Source organism: Diabrotica virgifera, chromosome 10 (genome assembly GCF_917563875.1).
Source record: "Diabrotica virgifera virgifera chromosome 10, PGI_DIABVI_V3a".
In the NCBI taxonomy this organism is placed as follows: domain Eukaryota; kingdom Metazoa; phylum Arthropoda; class Insecta; order Coleoptera; family Chrysomelidae; genus Diabrotica; species Diabrotica virgifera.
In genome coordinates, this window is record NC_065452.1 from 47,220,114 (window position 1) to 47,232,935 (window position 12,822).

Here is a 12,822-nt window from a genome sequence, read left to right on the forward strand (position 1 = left end):
TTTTTTGTAAAAACAACACTTGTCCCATCCTAGTCAACGGTAGTTGTAAGTGTGTATGATCTTATCCTTAAATTTATCAGTTGTGTGCATTCTTTGATAGTAATAATGTGATGTTTGTTTCTTTTGTATTAGAAATAGTTCAGCATAACAGAAACTATATGTACAACACAATACCTCTCTATTTTCGAATATATTTTGGTAAGTTTGTACAATTATTTTGATATCCACATTCCTTCCAATGAATGTCTTAATAAAAGTAAGATTTGAAATAAATTAAATCTGGGCAGTTTTACTTGATTTTCCAAAATTTTCATTTTTGGACAAGTGTTGTGTTTCAAATAAACGCTTCAATTACTTAAGATCTAGAATGGGTCAGGAACGGCTAGAAAATCTTACTATTATTTCTACAGAATCTGAGTTTTTAAAGGACCTGAATAATGAAAATCTAATTAATGAATTTGTCAAAGGTAAACAAGAAAAGTTCAATTTCTATAAGAAATATCCGCTGGTTTTCATCATAATAAGTACATTTGTTTAAAAAATCGCAATATAAATGTTTCGTTTTTTGATCTTCAATCTTTTTTAATAATTTTAAGTAATGCTGTATAACTTTAACATAGTTTTTATTCTGTTCTCTTTTATTATGCAATATAGTTTAAAAAAATTATTTTTAACAACTACTAGACTACTAGAAACAACAGAGATGAAAATACTTCGACGAATATCAGGCAAAAGTCTGTTGGATAGGGAGTGAAGCGAAAACATAAGAAGATCATGCAATGTAGAAGACATAAATACATGGGTGACAAAACGGAAACAGGAGTGGACCGAACACATTAGTAGAATGGCAGAGGATAGGATAGTACGAATAGCACGAGATAAGTCACCAAATTGACGAAGAATTATTTGCAGACCAAGAAAAATATGGTGCGATAATCTAAACAATTTAGGAGGCAAATATTGAAGAATAAACATGCTTTAAAGTCTCCATACAAGAAGGAAAAATAATATATTATTTTTTATAACAGTACTGTGTACTTATTATTTCCTTCAAAAAAAATCTGGGTAGACGTAGAAAAATTTCATAGTTTTCCACGTTGAAATATGAAGGAGTGATTGATATTTCTACCCTAGTAATTTTGATCAAGGCGCTTATCAATATTTTGCACGACGGCGCCGAAGTTACTTGGCGCGTCCCTGTGGATAGGTCGTATTTGTTCTGAAGATCTATCTCTTTACATTTTTCCTCATAGTAAGTTTGTTTTGTCTCTCTTATCTTTTTTCTGATTTCATTGTTAATTATTTTGTAATTGTGACTGTCTTTGTTCTTGGCTTGTCTTCGTTGGTCCTTCAATTCGAGTATCTCGTCGGTCATCCAGATGTTCTCTTTCTGATCGGTTCTTGTAATATCTCTGTGGATGGAACAAGGAGGCAGTTTTTTAGTGTTTCCCACTGTTGGTTTATCTCGTAGGTGTTAGTATCTAATTTTTCAAAGTTTTCTGTTACTTGTATAGTACTTTGTTATATTTCACTAATGAATTAATTTTAGGAAACATCCGAGTCTTCTGTAGAGTAAGGCCCCCAATTAATGAAGCTGAAGATGCAAAAGCAAAATGTTACATAAATTATGTAGACAAAAACACAATAGAACTGAGACAAAATCCACACAGACTCTGGCAAGGACCCCAAGAGCAACGACAATGAAAAATTTTACCTTTGCTTTCGACCAGGTATCCCAGGAAACGGCAACTCAAGCAGAATTCTTTTTAGACTTGTACAATCTGCCGTTGACGTCTGTGTTTTCGCGTACGGACAAACTGGATCAGGAATAACCTATACCATGCAAGGTTCTGAAGATCCTGAAGACATGGGTAAGCTAGTCATTTTATATCACCATCATAATCCAAAACCAATATAGTTTTTGAATTCTTCAAATGAACCTTTTACAATAAAAATAAAAAATTTCATTTAATTTTTTTTTGTGTGTTGCTTTAAGATATTTGTTAATAGTATTTATTTATTAAGCTCAACAGGCCTCGTAGGCCTAGGGCTAAAATGTTTACATTTCTAGTTACATTTTTTTTTAGTCTTATAAATTTTGTTTTTACACTTCAGTCTTTTTATACACTCCTTCACCACCTCCCCTCATCTACCTACTTCTCTAAATGTTACTTTTCTTCAGGTCTTCGTACACACTGTCCTTCCATCTTTTCCTTGGCCTGCCTTTCCTTCTCTTTTGTATTGGTCTTCGTGAAAGTACCATTTTTGGCATTCTTTTACTTCCCATTCTCTCGATGTGCCCAAAATATCGGATTCTCTGTGCTTTGATCGTCGTCGTGATCGTCGTCGTGATCGTTGGTTCTTTATGTAGTCCTTTCAATTCTTTATTGGTTCTTCTTCTCCACTGACCTTTTATTTTCACACCTCCATATATTGCTCTTTGCATTTCTCTCTCCTATCTTTCTAAAAGGTATATGTTTCCGACTTTTTCAGCACCCATGTTTCGCATGCGTATGTTACTGTAGGTCTGATAACAGTCTTATAAATTCTGATTTTTGTTTTTCTTGATACGTATTTGGATTTCATTAATGTGCATAATGCTCCATACTTTTTATTTCCTTTAGCTATTCTTGCCTTTACCTCTCCTTCCTCATGACCATTTTCATCTATTTTGGCTCCCAGGTAATTAATTTCTTGGCTCTTTTGAACGAGTATGTTTTTCTCCATCTATTTGTACTTTGATGTTATTTTCTTTTTCTTTTTGGATCTCTCTCAGTATCATATACCTACTTTGTCTTTTCTTCATTTATTTTAAGTCCCGATTTTTTGGCTTCTATTATTATGTTTTTCATTAACTGTTGCAGTTCTTTCTTGCTTGTGGCTAATAGTGTCAGATCATCTACAAATTCTATGCATTGGTTGCCGTTTTTAAAAATCGTTTCTTGCATGTTTATTCTGTTTTTCCTGATTATTCTTTCCAATGTCCAGATTTAATGCAGATGTTGATAGTGGGTCTCCTTGTCGTAATCCTTCCTTGGTTTCAAACTTTTTGGATGTATACTCTTTCCATGCTATTTGGTTTGTTGTGTTTTCCATCGTCATCTTTACCATCCTGACAATTTTACTTGGTATCCCCAATTCTTTCATCAGTTCGTTCATCTGCTGTCTGACTGTTTGCTGTGTCGTAGGCCTGCTTAAAGTCGATGAACAAAGCATATAGTATTGTTTTATGTTCGTAACGTGAACCTTTCTTCGAATGAACCTTTTACAATAAAAATAAAAAATTTCTTTATTTAATTTTTTTTGTGTGTTGTTTTAAGATATTTGTTGATAGTAAAGTACTATAAATATACCGGCGGCTCTCGGACTGACACTGTTACTTTTACAGATCTATTGTGCTTCCCTTTGTCGCTTAAAGCTCCTAATCCAGCCCTTGATACTTTTCTTTTTCCTCTCTTAGTGCTAGATACCATAGCCTTCTGAGGCCTTTACACTGACACAATATGTGCAGAATGATTTCCTCTTCTTCGAGACAACTAACAAGTATCATCCCTCACCCTCATAGCTTTTCAATTTTGGGTCGGTCTGTCACAAGGTTAATAGATTGGGCGTAGGTTGTCTCGTAACTATAGACCAATCAAATGCTCGCTTTTTAAAGGCGGGAATACGTCACTCGTACGACACTTTTGAAATTGTCATAAGTTTCAATGCTAATAAAAGGTTCAAAAACTTAGGTTTTGCAATATATTTTGGGATTTTTTTGGGTATAGATATATTAAGTGGTTCTTGTATTGATAATTATATTTCCCTTAAAAATCAATAGTCTGCTGACAAAAAATAGAATTGATTTGAAGAAGATTTAACATTTATTGTGTGTTTTAAATGGAGATAACAGTTCATTCGCACAAAAACCCAAAACAAAAAGTAGAAAAAGTTTAGCAAAATTACATACTTACTTATTGTGGTTTTTCTGGAATGTGCAGCATTTTTATCATGTAGTCATAGGAAAAAAAAACTAATAATATAAATAATTTATTTTTAGATTAAAATACAAAAAAATATTTGTCCATCAAGCACTAATCCATTAAAAATGTACCATGTATACGTATTAGTTAAAAATTAAACAAATAAACAATATTAAAGAAAATTATATAGAAATATTCGGAAACGCAACCACAACATAAAAAGGAGAGTTAGATTTGAACCACAAACAAAAACTGTCAAGTGTCAACCTTGACTATGTCGTACGAGTGACGTAGTCCTTCCCCCCCCCCCCGCTTCCGCCCACATAGTTACGAGACAACCTACCTCCTATCTATGAACCTTGGGTCTGTCAGCTGTGAATTTGGCTGCATGATGAACTTCTTATAGACTAGGAGCCGGTATAAGTGAAATTTGCTAATCATTTTAGGCACGGTGAGAGCCTATAACTTAAAAAGCAGAACCTAAAAGAAAACGTATGAACACTGTGCCGTCGCTTTTTAGTGGCGCATCAAACTTTCCACTTATGGACGGGATAAATAAATTAAAAGCTACCCTCCCTCACTCCCAGAATTCAATTTTTTTCTTTTTTGTTGTATGTGATTAAAAATAAGACTCAGCGTAATTTTAACCCACCACCCCCTTCCCCCACCATCAAAAACTTTATTTTTCGTTAAAATTTCAAAAAATTCACAGGCATAGTTAAGGCTTTTATAAAACTTGTCTATTTTTATAGATCCGTAGATTGCACGTACATAACTTCAAAAAAAAATTTTTGGAAAAAAGCGTATTACTTTTTTTTGAGATGGCCTGAGGTCTAATTAAACGCTTTTATTTAGTTCAATAGTTTGCGTCAAATCTTTAGACGTTAATTTGACTGCCTTTTCTTCAATGCAAATGAATGAAATTTTGCAGACATATGCATTCGCGGGAACAATACACGAATAGTCGATCAAAATTTTTTTTTTCGTGTTTATGAATTTTTTAAATAAAAAAAAACGATTTTAATGGAAAATGTTTAAATTCTCTTGTTTTTTACAATGTAGAAACTTGAAACTTTTACAGATTGTAGATAATTATATGAACTATACATAATTTCACTTTTTACGTTATTTGTTTACGTTATGCTTCATACATAAACAATAAAGTTTCAAATATATCCAGTTTCTGTCCGATTTCTATCCAGTTTTCAGCGAAAAACAGTTATGGCACCGCAGAGAGACGAATGCTGCCCTTAGTATTGTCGTGGGCTTCGACTTTCCATAAAACGCAAGGTTCGACTGTTGACTACGTTGTCGTGAACTTGGGCCCGAAAGTGTTTGCGTAGGGACTTTGCAGGCGTTTGCAGGCTTAAAAGGCTGCATTTAGCCTGCAAAGCTTACGGTGCATTGAGCCTGTAAAGCTTACGTTACATTGAGCCGGGTGCGATCATTAAAGTACGTATCCGTACAAGGGTGAACCCCACTCGGTGTAGCTGCTCAAATTGATACGGCATGCGCTCCCCTACATATAAACCGCAAACCGGTTGAATCGAAGAGGGTAAGCGCCGAGCGGCGATCACCGACGTATCCACTATGTGGAGCTACCAGACCGAGCGAGGTTTACCCTTGTATGGACACGTACCTTTAGACGGCTTGCGCATCGAAGAACTGCATTGCGAGAAATTAACAGGGTCTATCTACACCGTGCAATAGTAAAGTATTAGAAGAGACGGAAATACTGCGAAAACTGTAATAGGTGTAAATAATGATTTTGATTTAAGAAATGTATGAAGAAATTACAGAAAATGTACAATGTATGTATCAAAAGTTGAAATAAATGCAAAAAAGATATCTGTCATATACTTACAAATCAACTAAAAAGCAAAAAATAAAAAAAAATCAAACTCGAAGGATTATTCGAAAAAAACGTTCGTCAAAAAAATAAAAAAATCTAACATTCGTTAAAGAAAAGCGTGGGGCGCTATCCTCAAACCGTTTATTCGATAAAAACGCGCCCCACGCTTTTCTTTAACGAATGTGTTAGATTTTCGAGTTTGATTTTTTTTATTTTTTGCTTTTTAGTTGATTTTTTTATATTTTAAATTTTAGTCACTCATAACTAAAGAAAAGCGTTTCTTAAAAATTTTTTTTCATATTTTTTATTTTTCTTCTATTTTGTGTATTTTATTTAACACAATATTTTTGATTTTTTCGCCACTTTCAAAAATCAAAAAACTGTTTTTTAGGGGGATTTTGAGGGTTTGAACGTATTTCTTCCCATTTTAAAATGTTCTAGAGGATTCAGTTAATTCAATTTGAAGTATATAAACTAGGGAAAATTTTCAAAAACCTATTAAAAACAGTTTTTTGGATTTTTAAAGGTGTCGAACCTTACAGAAAAATCATACTTTGATTCCAATATAAATTTGTTATTACACTGAAGTCACAGGTGTCAATGTTCTTTGTTTTTAGAGTGTTATTAATTTATTGTGTGGGCCCTGTTGAAAGCCTTTTCAAAATCAATAAAGCATGTGTAGACATCCTGTTATATAAAGGGTAACATATTTTTTATTGCTTTTTGAAACAGTATGTTTTATGTCTATAATTTTTATGTCTTCAGCTTGCTTGCTTACTTACTTAGTCCTAAGCCTTTAGATGTAAGGCTGGTAAAGTTGAGTTTGGCATTGTAGTCTCCATGCTTTCCGATCTTGTGTTAGGTTTCTTGCTCTTTCCAATGTCAATCCTTTCTTCTTGACTTCTTTCCTGATTTCATCTAGCCACATAACTCTTGGTCTCCCTCTTTTGTTTTTCCCCTTCACTCTCGTTTCGAACAATCGTTTTGTTAGTCTCTCGTTCGACATTCTACACACGTGCCCGAACCATCTAAGTTGTCCCTCTACTATTTTTTTATTGATTGGTTCTAGTTTTAGGTTTTGTCTGATTGTTTCGTTTCGTACTTTGTCTGTTCTCTTTCTGTTTGCTATTTTCCTCAGGAACCTCATTTCCATAGCATTGACCCTGGATTTTTGTCTCCCCGTCAATGTCCATGTCTCGCTGCTGTACATGATTGTTGGTCTAACTACTGATCCAACGACTGTCGTTTTTTACTTTCTCCGGTATCTCTTTTTTTCCCCAAAAATGTTTTCATAATGTTGAATAAGCTTCTTGTTCGTCCTATTCTTTCATTTTTTTCCATATCTTGTTTACCATTTGATTCAATTATTACTCCTAGGTATTTAAAATATTCCACTTGCTCGAGTTGTTTCCAGTCTAATTCTATTGCGTGTGTCTTCCTAATATTTGAAATTATCATTGTTTTTGTTTTCTCTGTATTCATTTTCATATTTATGTTTGATAGTTCTTCTTTTAGAATTTCAAGATTGTTCTGTAAGTCTTCTCTGTTTTCTGCTATCAATACGATGTCGTCTGCAAATACATAGTAGCTCTTGAGTCATAGTTGCCAGTATTCTGTTAGTTTTCTCATTCTTCTTTTGGTTTTCTTTATCGCTTCATCCAGTATCACTGAGAATAGCAGAACATGCATCCCTGTTTGACGCTTTGACGTGTAGTAAATTCTCTGGATTCCTGGTTATTGGTTCTTACTGTATTTTTCGTATTATTTTTGTACATATACTTTATTACTTCTGTTATGTGTCTGTCGACTCCCCTTTCTTTTAGTGTCTTCCATAACTCCTTTCTCCAGCTCATTGAGCAATTATACTGTGATATTTTAAATTAATTTGTTTTTTGTATTTTAGGAATGATTCCCAGAGCAATTAATTTAATTTTCGACACGATTCAAGACATGGACATTTCTAAATGCCATTATGTCGATACAGCCAGCTTTTTAGAGATATACAATGAAAATGTAAGGGACCTGTTGAATTCTGATAAAAACCAGAAGTTAGAAATTATGTACAATAAAGGAAGAGGGACATCAGTTCCAAATTTAACACTGAAGGAAATTAGCTCGTTTGAAGATTTTGGAAAATACCAGAAGCACGCTGTTACGAAAATCACTATCCATGGGACGAAAATCACTTCTTCAAACGAAGAAACTGCGAATGAAACTTGGACCGGTTCAGTCAACCTGGTAGACCTAGCCGGTACGGAATCAATGAAGTCAGGTAGTAAAGCTCGCGCAACCGAAACAAAACACATAAATCAGAGTTTGCCAACCCTGAAAAATGTGATTTTAGCCTTACGCAATAAGGATAAACATATTCTGTATAGGAACTCAAAACTGACATACTTATTACAACCCTCTTTGGGAGGAAATTCCTCCAGAACGCTGATGATTGTTAGTTAATATGTCTCCTTTCGAGGAGACATACAATGAAAATATAAATGCATTAAGATTTGCTAGTACTGTCAAAGAGGTAAAGACAAAGATAGTTTACGAACAATAAATACCTATGTAAGTTTAGTAAGTTAAGTAAATATAGATAAGCAAAATTATTGGCTAAAACTCGTAAAGTGAATGTAAATATAAAAGGAAATATATAAAATGATGAAGGATCATGAAAGTCATCATCATATATTTCCTTTTAGATTCACATTCACTTTACGAGTTTTAGCCAATAATTTTCCTTATGTATATTTCTACTCGATTATATTCAACATCCTTTTATACAGTGCGGTGGAATAAGTGTTAGCCCCCCCCCCTGTTTACTTGTTTATTTTAAGAATATAAGCAAAACGCTCGGACAGGTCGATTTTTAAATTAACCATAGTATATTATAGCATCAACGTTTCGAACTTTACGCGATCCCTCTTCAGGTGACAGCCATAACTTTGATTTTTTTAAATGGGAAAGTACATCATGCGATACTTCATTTAAAAGCTCTTAAAATACTGATATCAAAAATGTATAATACTTCACTCCTATTTGAGAGAGTAGGCGCAAAATTTCAGTCGAATTATTTTTAAATACATTTATTTTTTTCGAATCCTGAAGTATTTTTGAAAAATTTAAACGCAGAATGAAATATTACAGTATTATCGAGAGTCAAGAGTCCCTAAGAACTTCTATTATAAAAGTTATTTTAATATGTCACAGGGGTGAAAAAAGGAGAAAATTTAGTCTAATATTTAATTTCAAATATTTCAATCATTCAAAATAAACTTTTGTTTAGTCTAAGGGACTTTCAGCCCTTCGTAATAATCTAATCTTTCATTATGCGTTTAAATTTTTCAAAAATACTTACTCGTTTTCTCAGAATTCGAAAAAAATAAATGCATTTTAAAATAATTCGACCGAAATTTTGCGCCTACGCTCTCAAATAGGAGTGAAGTATTATACATTTTTGTAATCAGTATTTTAAAAGCTTTTAAATGAGGTGTGACATAATGTACTTTCCCATTTAAAAAAATCAAAGTTATGGCTGTCACCTGAAGAGGGATCGCGTAAAGTTCGAAACGTTGATGCTATAATATACTATGATTAGTTTAAAAATCGACCTGTTCGAGCGTGTTGCTTATATTCTTAAAATAAACAAGTTAACGGGGGGGGTAACACTTATTCCACCGCACTGTACCTATATACACTGACTGGCACGAAAAACGGTCACCCCACAAAATAGGTCATTTTTGATGCCTCGAATTTCCTAAACCTGTTATCCGATTTAAGTGATTTCTTAATATGTTATAGCCTTATTCTTTAGCAATATCGCTGTAATAATATTGTTGCTAGACAGGTAAATTGTCATTTCATACTGGGTGTACCAATCAAACTATGTATGTTTTTTTCTCAAAGTTCACCACACACTGTGGAATATTCTAGCATTTATAAATTACTGAAATTAAAACCCAACTATAGTTTATAGGTTTTGGTGAAATCTTCCGTTTTTCTGGAAATCTAATCTGTCTAAAAACAAGGAAATCCTTGAAATGCAAAAGGAAATGAATGAAGCATATTCAAGGAAGATCGCGGCTCAGCAACAAGATCTAGAAACTATTAAAATGACCGACAAGTTTATAGAATCGTTGCAACAACAAATAGCAACGTTACAACAAGAGCAGGAACAAGATAAAGTAACAAAGGAAGAAAATTATAGACTTCAGTTATTGGTCAACGAGCTGGAAAGGAAGGCTGGTCAAGTTGTCGACTTGAACAATACAAATCTAATGTTAAGAAAGCAAAATTTCCGGCTTAAAAATGAAAAGAGACAACTCCAAAACAGTATCCAGGATTTGAGAGGTATGTTTTTTATTCTATTTATTTGTTGAGTATAGAGTGAGTTTTATGTATGGAAACCTTCAATTCTCTCGGAAAGGGCTTGCACGATTTTTATATGTCATGTCAACTAGCCATGTTCTTCATTAATATAGGATGTTTCTAAATAAGTTCGACAAACTTTCTGGGATAATTTTGCATGAAGAAATAATGACCGTTTGCTTTATAAACGTATGTCCGCAAATGCTTCGTTTCCGAGACACGGGATGTTGAATTTTTTCTTACAAACTGATGATTTATTTATTGCTCTAAAACCGGTTGAGATATGCAAATGAAATTTGGTAGGTTTTGAGAGGTAGTCGTTGCGCATTTTTTGACATACAATTAAAATTTTTATATCCGCCATTGCCGTGCTTACGGGTAATATTACCCGTCATATTACCATTGCGCACGCCAATGGTGAATATAAAATTCTTAATTGTATGTCAAAAATGCGCAATAACCGCTTCTTAAAACCTACCAAATTTCATTTGCATATCTCAATCGGTTTTAGAGCAATAAATAAATCGTCAGTTTGTAAGAAAAAATTCAACATCCCGTATCTCGGAAACGAAGCATTTGCGGACATACGTTTATCAAGCAAACGGTCATTATTTCTTCATGCAGAATTATCCCAGAAAGTTTGTCGAACTTATTTAGAAACATCCTATATTGATGAAGAACATGGCTAGTTGTTAAAGTACCTAACATTTTTATTATCCAACATAAGCGAATGAATCAAAAAACAGAATGTTAAAAGAACCCGAGGCTATAGTTGGGTTTTAATTTAATTATTTTATAAATGACGGAATATTCCACAGGGTGTGGTGAACTTTCAGAAAAAAAAAACACAGTTTGATTGGTACACCCTGTATACAATGACAATTTACCTCTCTAGCAACAATATTATTACAGCGATATTGGTAAAGAATAAGGCTTTAACATGTTAAAAAAAATCACTTAAATCGGACAACAGGTTTAGGAAATTCGAGGCATCAAAAATGACCCATTTTGTGGGGTGCCCGTTTTTCGTGCCGGTCAGTGTATACATTATATAAGAGAAAATAATAAAAGAATATGCGCTACCTAGAATTATCTCTAGAATTAAGTATAAAATTAAGTATTAATATATTTTGGTTGTAAAATGTTTGTGTTTAGGCAATACGTAAAGTATCCTTAACAATAGTAACCTATACTTATTGTACGGTTATAGAGTATATTCCCATAGGTAAGCTGGTTAAGAGTAGATAACGATTTTTCATATGTAATTTAAAGTATTATCTGCATAAATGGCACAAAGAATATTTGCTACGAGAGGTATATGGTTCAAAATGCATACAGTATCACGACTAATAAGTTATGTTCACATACATGTAGAGTACTTACAGTTTTATTCCTTGATGACGTGTCACATCAGAGCTCTGATTGAATTCCATAATCCATTTGGTTCATTTGTAAGGCACTCACTAATACGCTAAATAAATCATCGTCGATAATACTGAGCAGATTGAATTATCTGAGCGGTATAAAACGATAGCAAAAAAAGCCGGTAAAATGCGGCCTTTTTACGAATAGCGGGAGCGTCGATAGATTAGAGATGATTCTCGTTAGGAAGCTTTTGACGATCTGCCCCGGCGAGGGGTTCAAATGCGAGTCTCAACAATAACCTGGAGTTTCCAGAAAGGTTACATAAATACTACTTGAATTTTAAGTAATCAGTAGTACAGGGGCGTAACTAATTATTTTAGTGAGCCGTGTATAATATATTTATTGTACATATTGCCGGGGGCGACAGGCGAGAGAGATGGCCTATATCACCTCGAAGAGAGGGGATTGGCAAAGATGTGCACAACGATAAGAAATGTTTGAAGAAATTAGAGTTTATATACACAAGGGGTAACAACGATAAAATGGAGGAAAACGATAAGTTTTCCCCCTAGGGATAGATTTTAATCTTCCAGGGGAATCACAGCGATTTTCGTAATACCACGAAGAAAATCACCGTGAGTAGTGTGAATCTTGACAGTACGAACTAGACCATCCTTACCAGGCAATACATCTATTACCCTGGCAGTTGGCCATAAGAGTGGAGGAGTACCATCCTCCTTCAACAGAACCAAATCCCCGATCTTGACAGGGTCAGTAGGGTCGGTCCATTTATTTCTTTGCTGCAGGAGGCAAAGATAGTCTTTTTTCCACAATTTCCAAAATTGCTGTTGAATTTTACTAATACGCTGAAAAAGATTCAACCTATTTTCAGGTATCTCTGAAACACTTGGTTCAGGGGGCGCGGTTAAACTTCTTTGAACTAAGAAGTGAGCTGGAGATAGGAAAGCGAAGTCATTGGCGTCAGACGACATCCTAGTGATGGGTCTCGAATTTAGAATAGCCTCGATTTGGCATAATACTGTGTTAAACACTTCAAAGGTGAAGTGGGAATTTCCTATAATTCGATAGAGGTGATACTTCACACTCTTTATTCCTACCTCATGGAGGCCGAATTGATGGGGGTTGCGGGGAACACCCATCTTGAAAGTTATGGAGTTTTGAGTACAGAATTCCTTAATCTGTTCCGAATTATTTTGATTTAAGAAAAAATCATAGAATTCGCGCATTTCATTTTTTGCCCCATGGAAATTTGTGGCA

The 12,822-nt window shown here is 34.1% G+C and overlaps 1 protein-coding gene across 1 annotated transcript; it reads left to right on the plus strand.

The window, feature by feature from the left end:
- Nucleotides 1–367: 367 nt before the first annotated feature.
- On the plus strand, nucleotides 368–11,836 carry LOC126893017 (carboxy-terminal kinesin 2-like). The gene is given in 4 exon segments (XM_050662956.1): nucleotides 368–467; nucleotides 1,656–1,871; nucleotides 7,721–8,259; nucleotides 8,261–11,836. Coding segments are annotated over 4 exon segments (966 nt in total). The 3' UTR covers nucleotides 8,372–11,836.
- The last annotated feature ends 986 nt before the right edge of the window (nucleotides 11,837–12,822 follow it).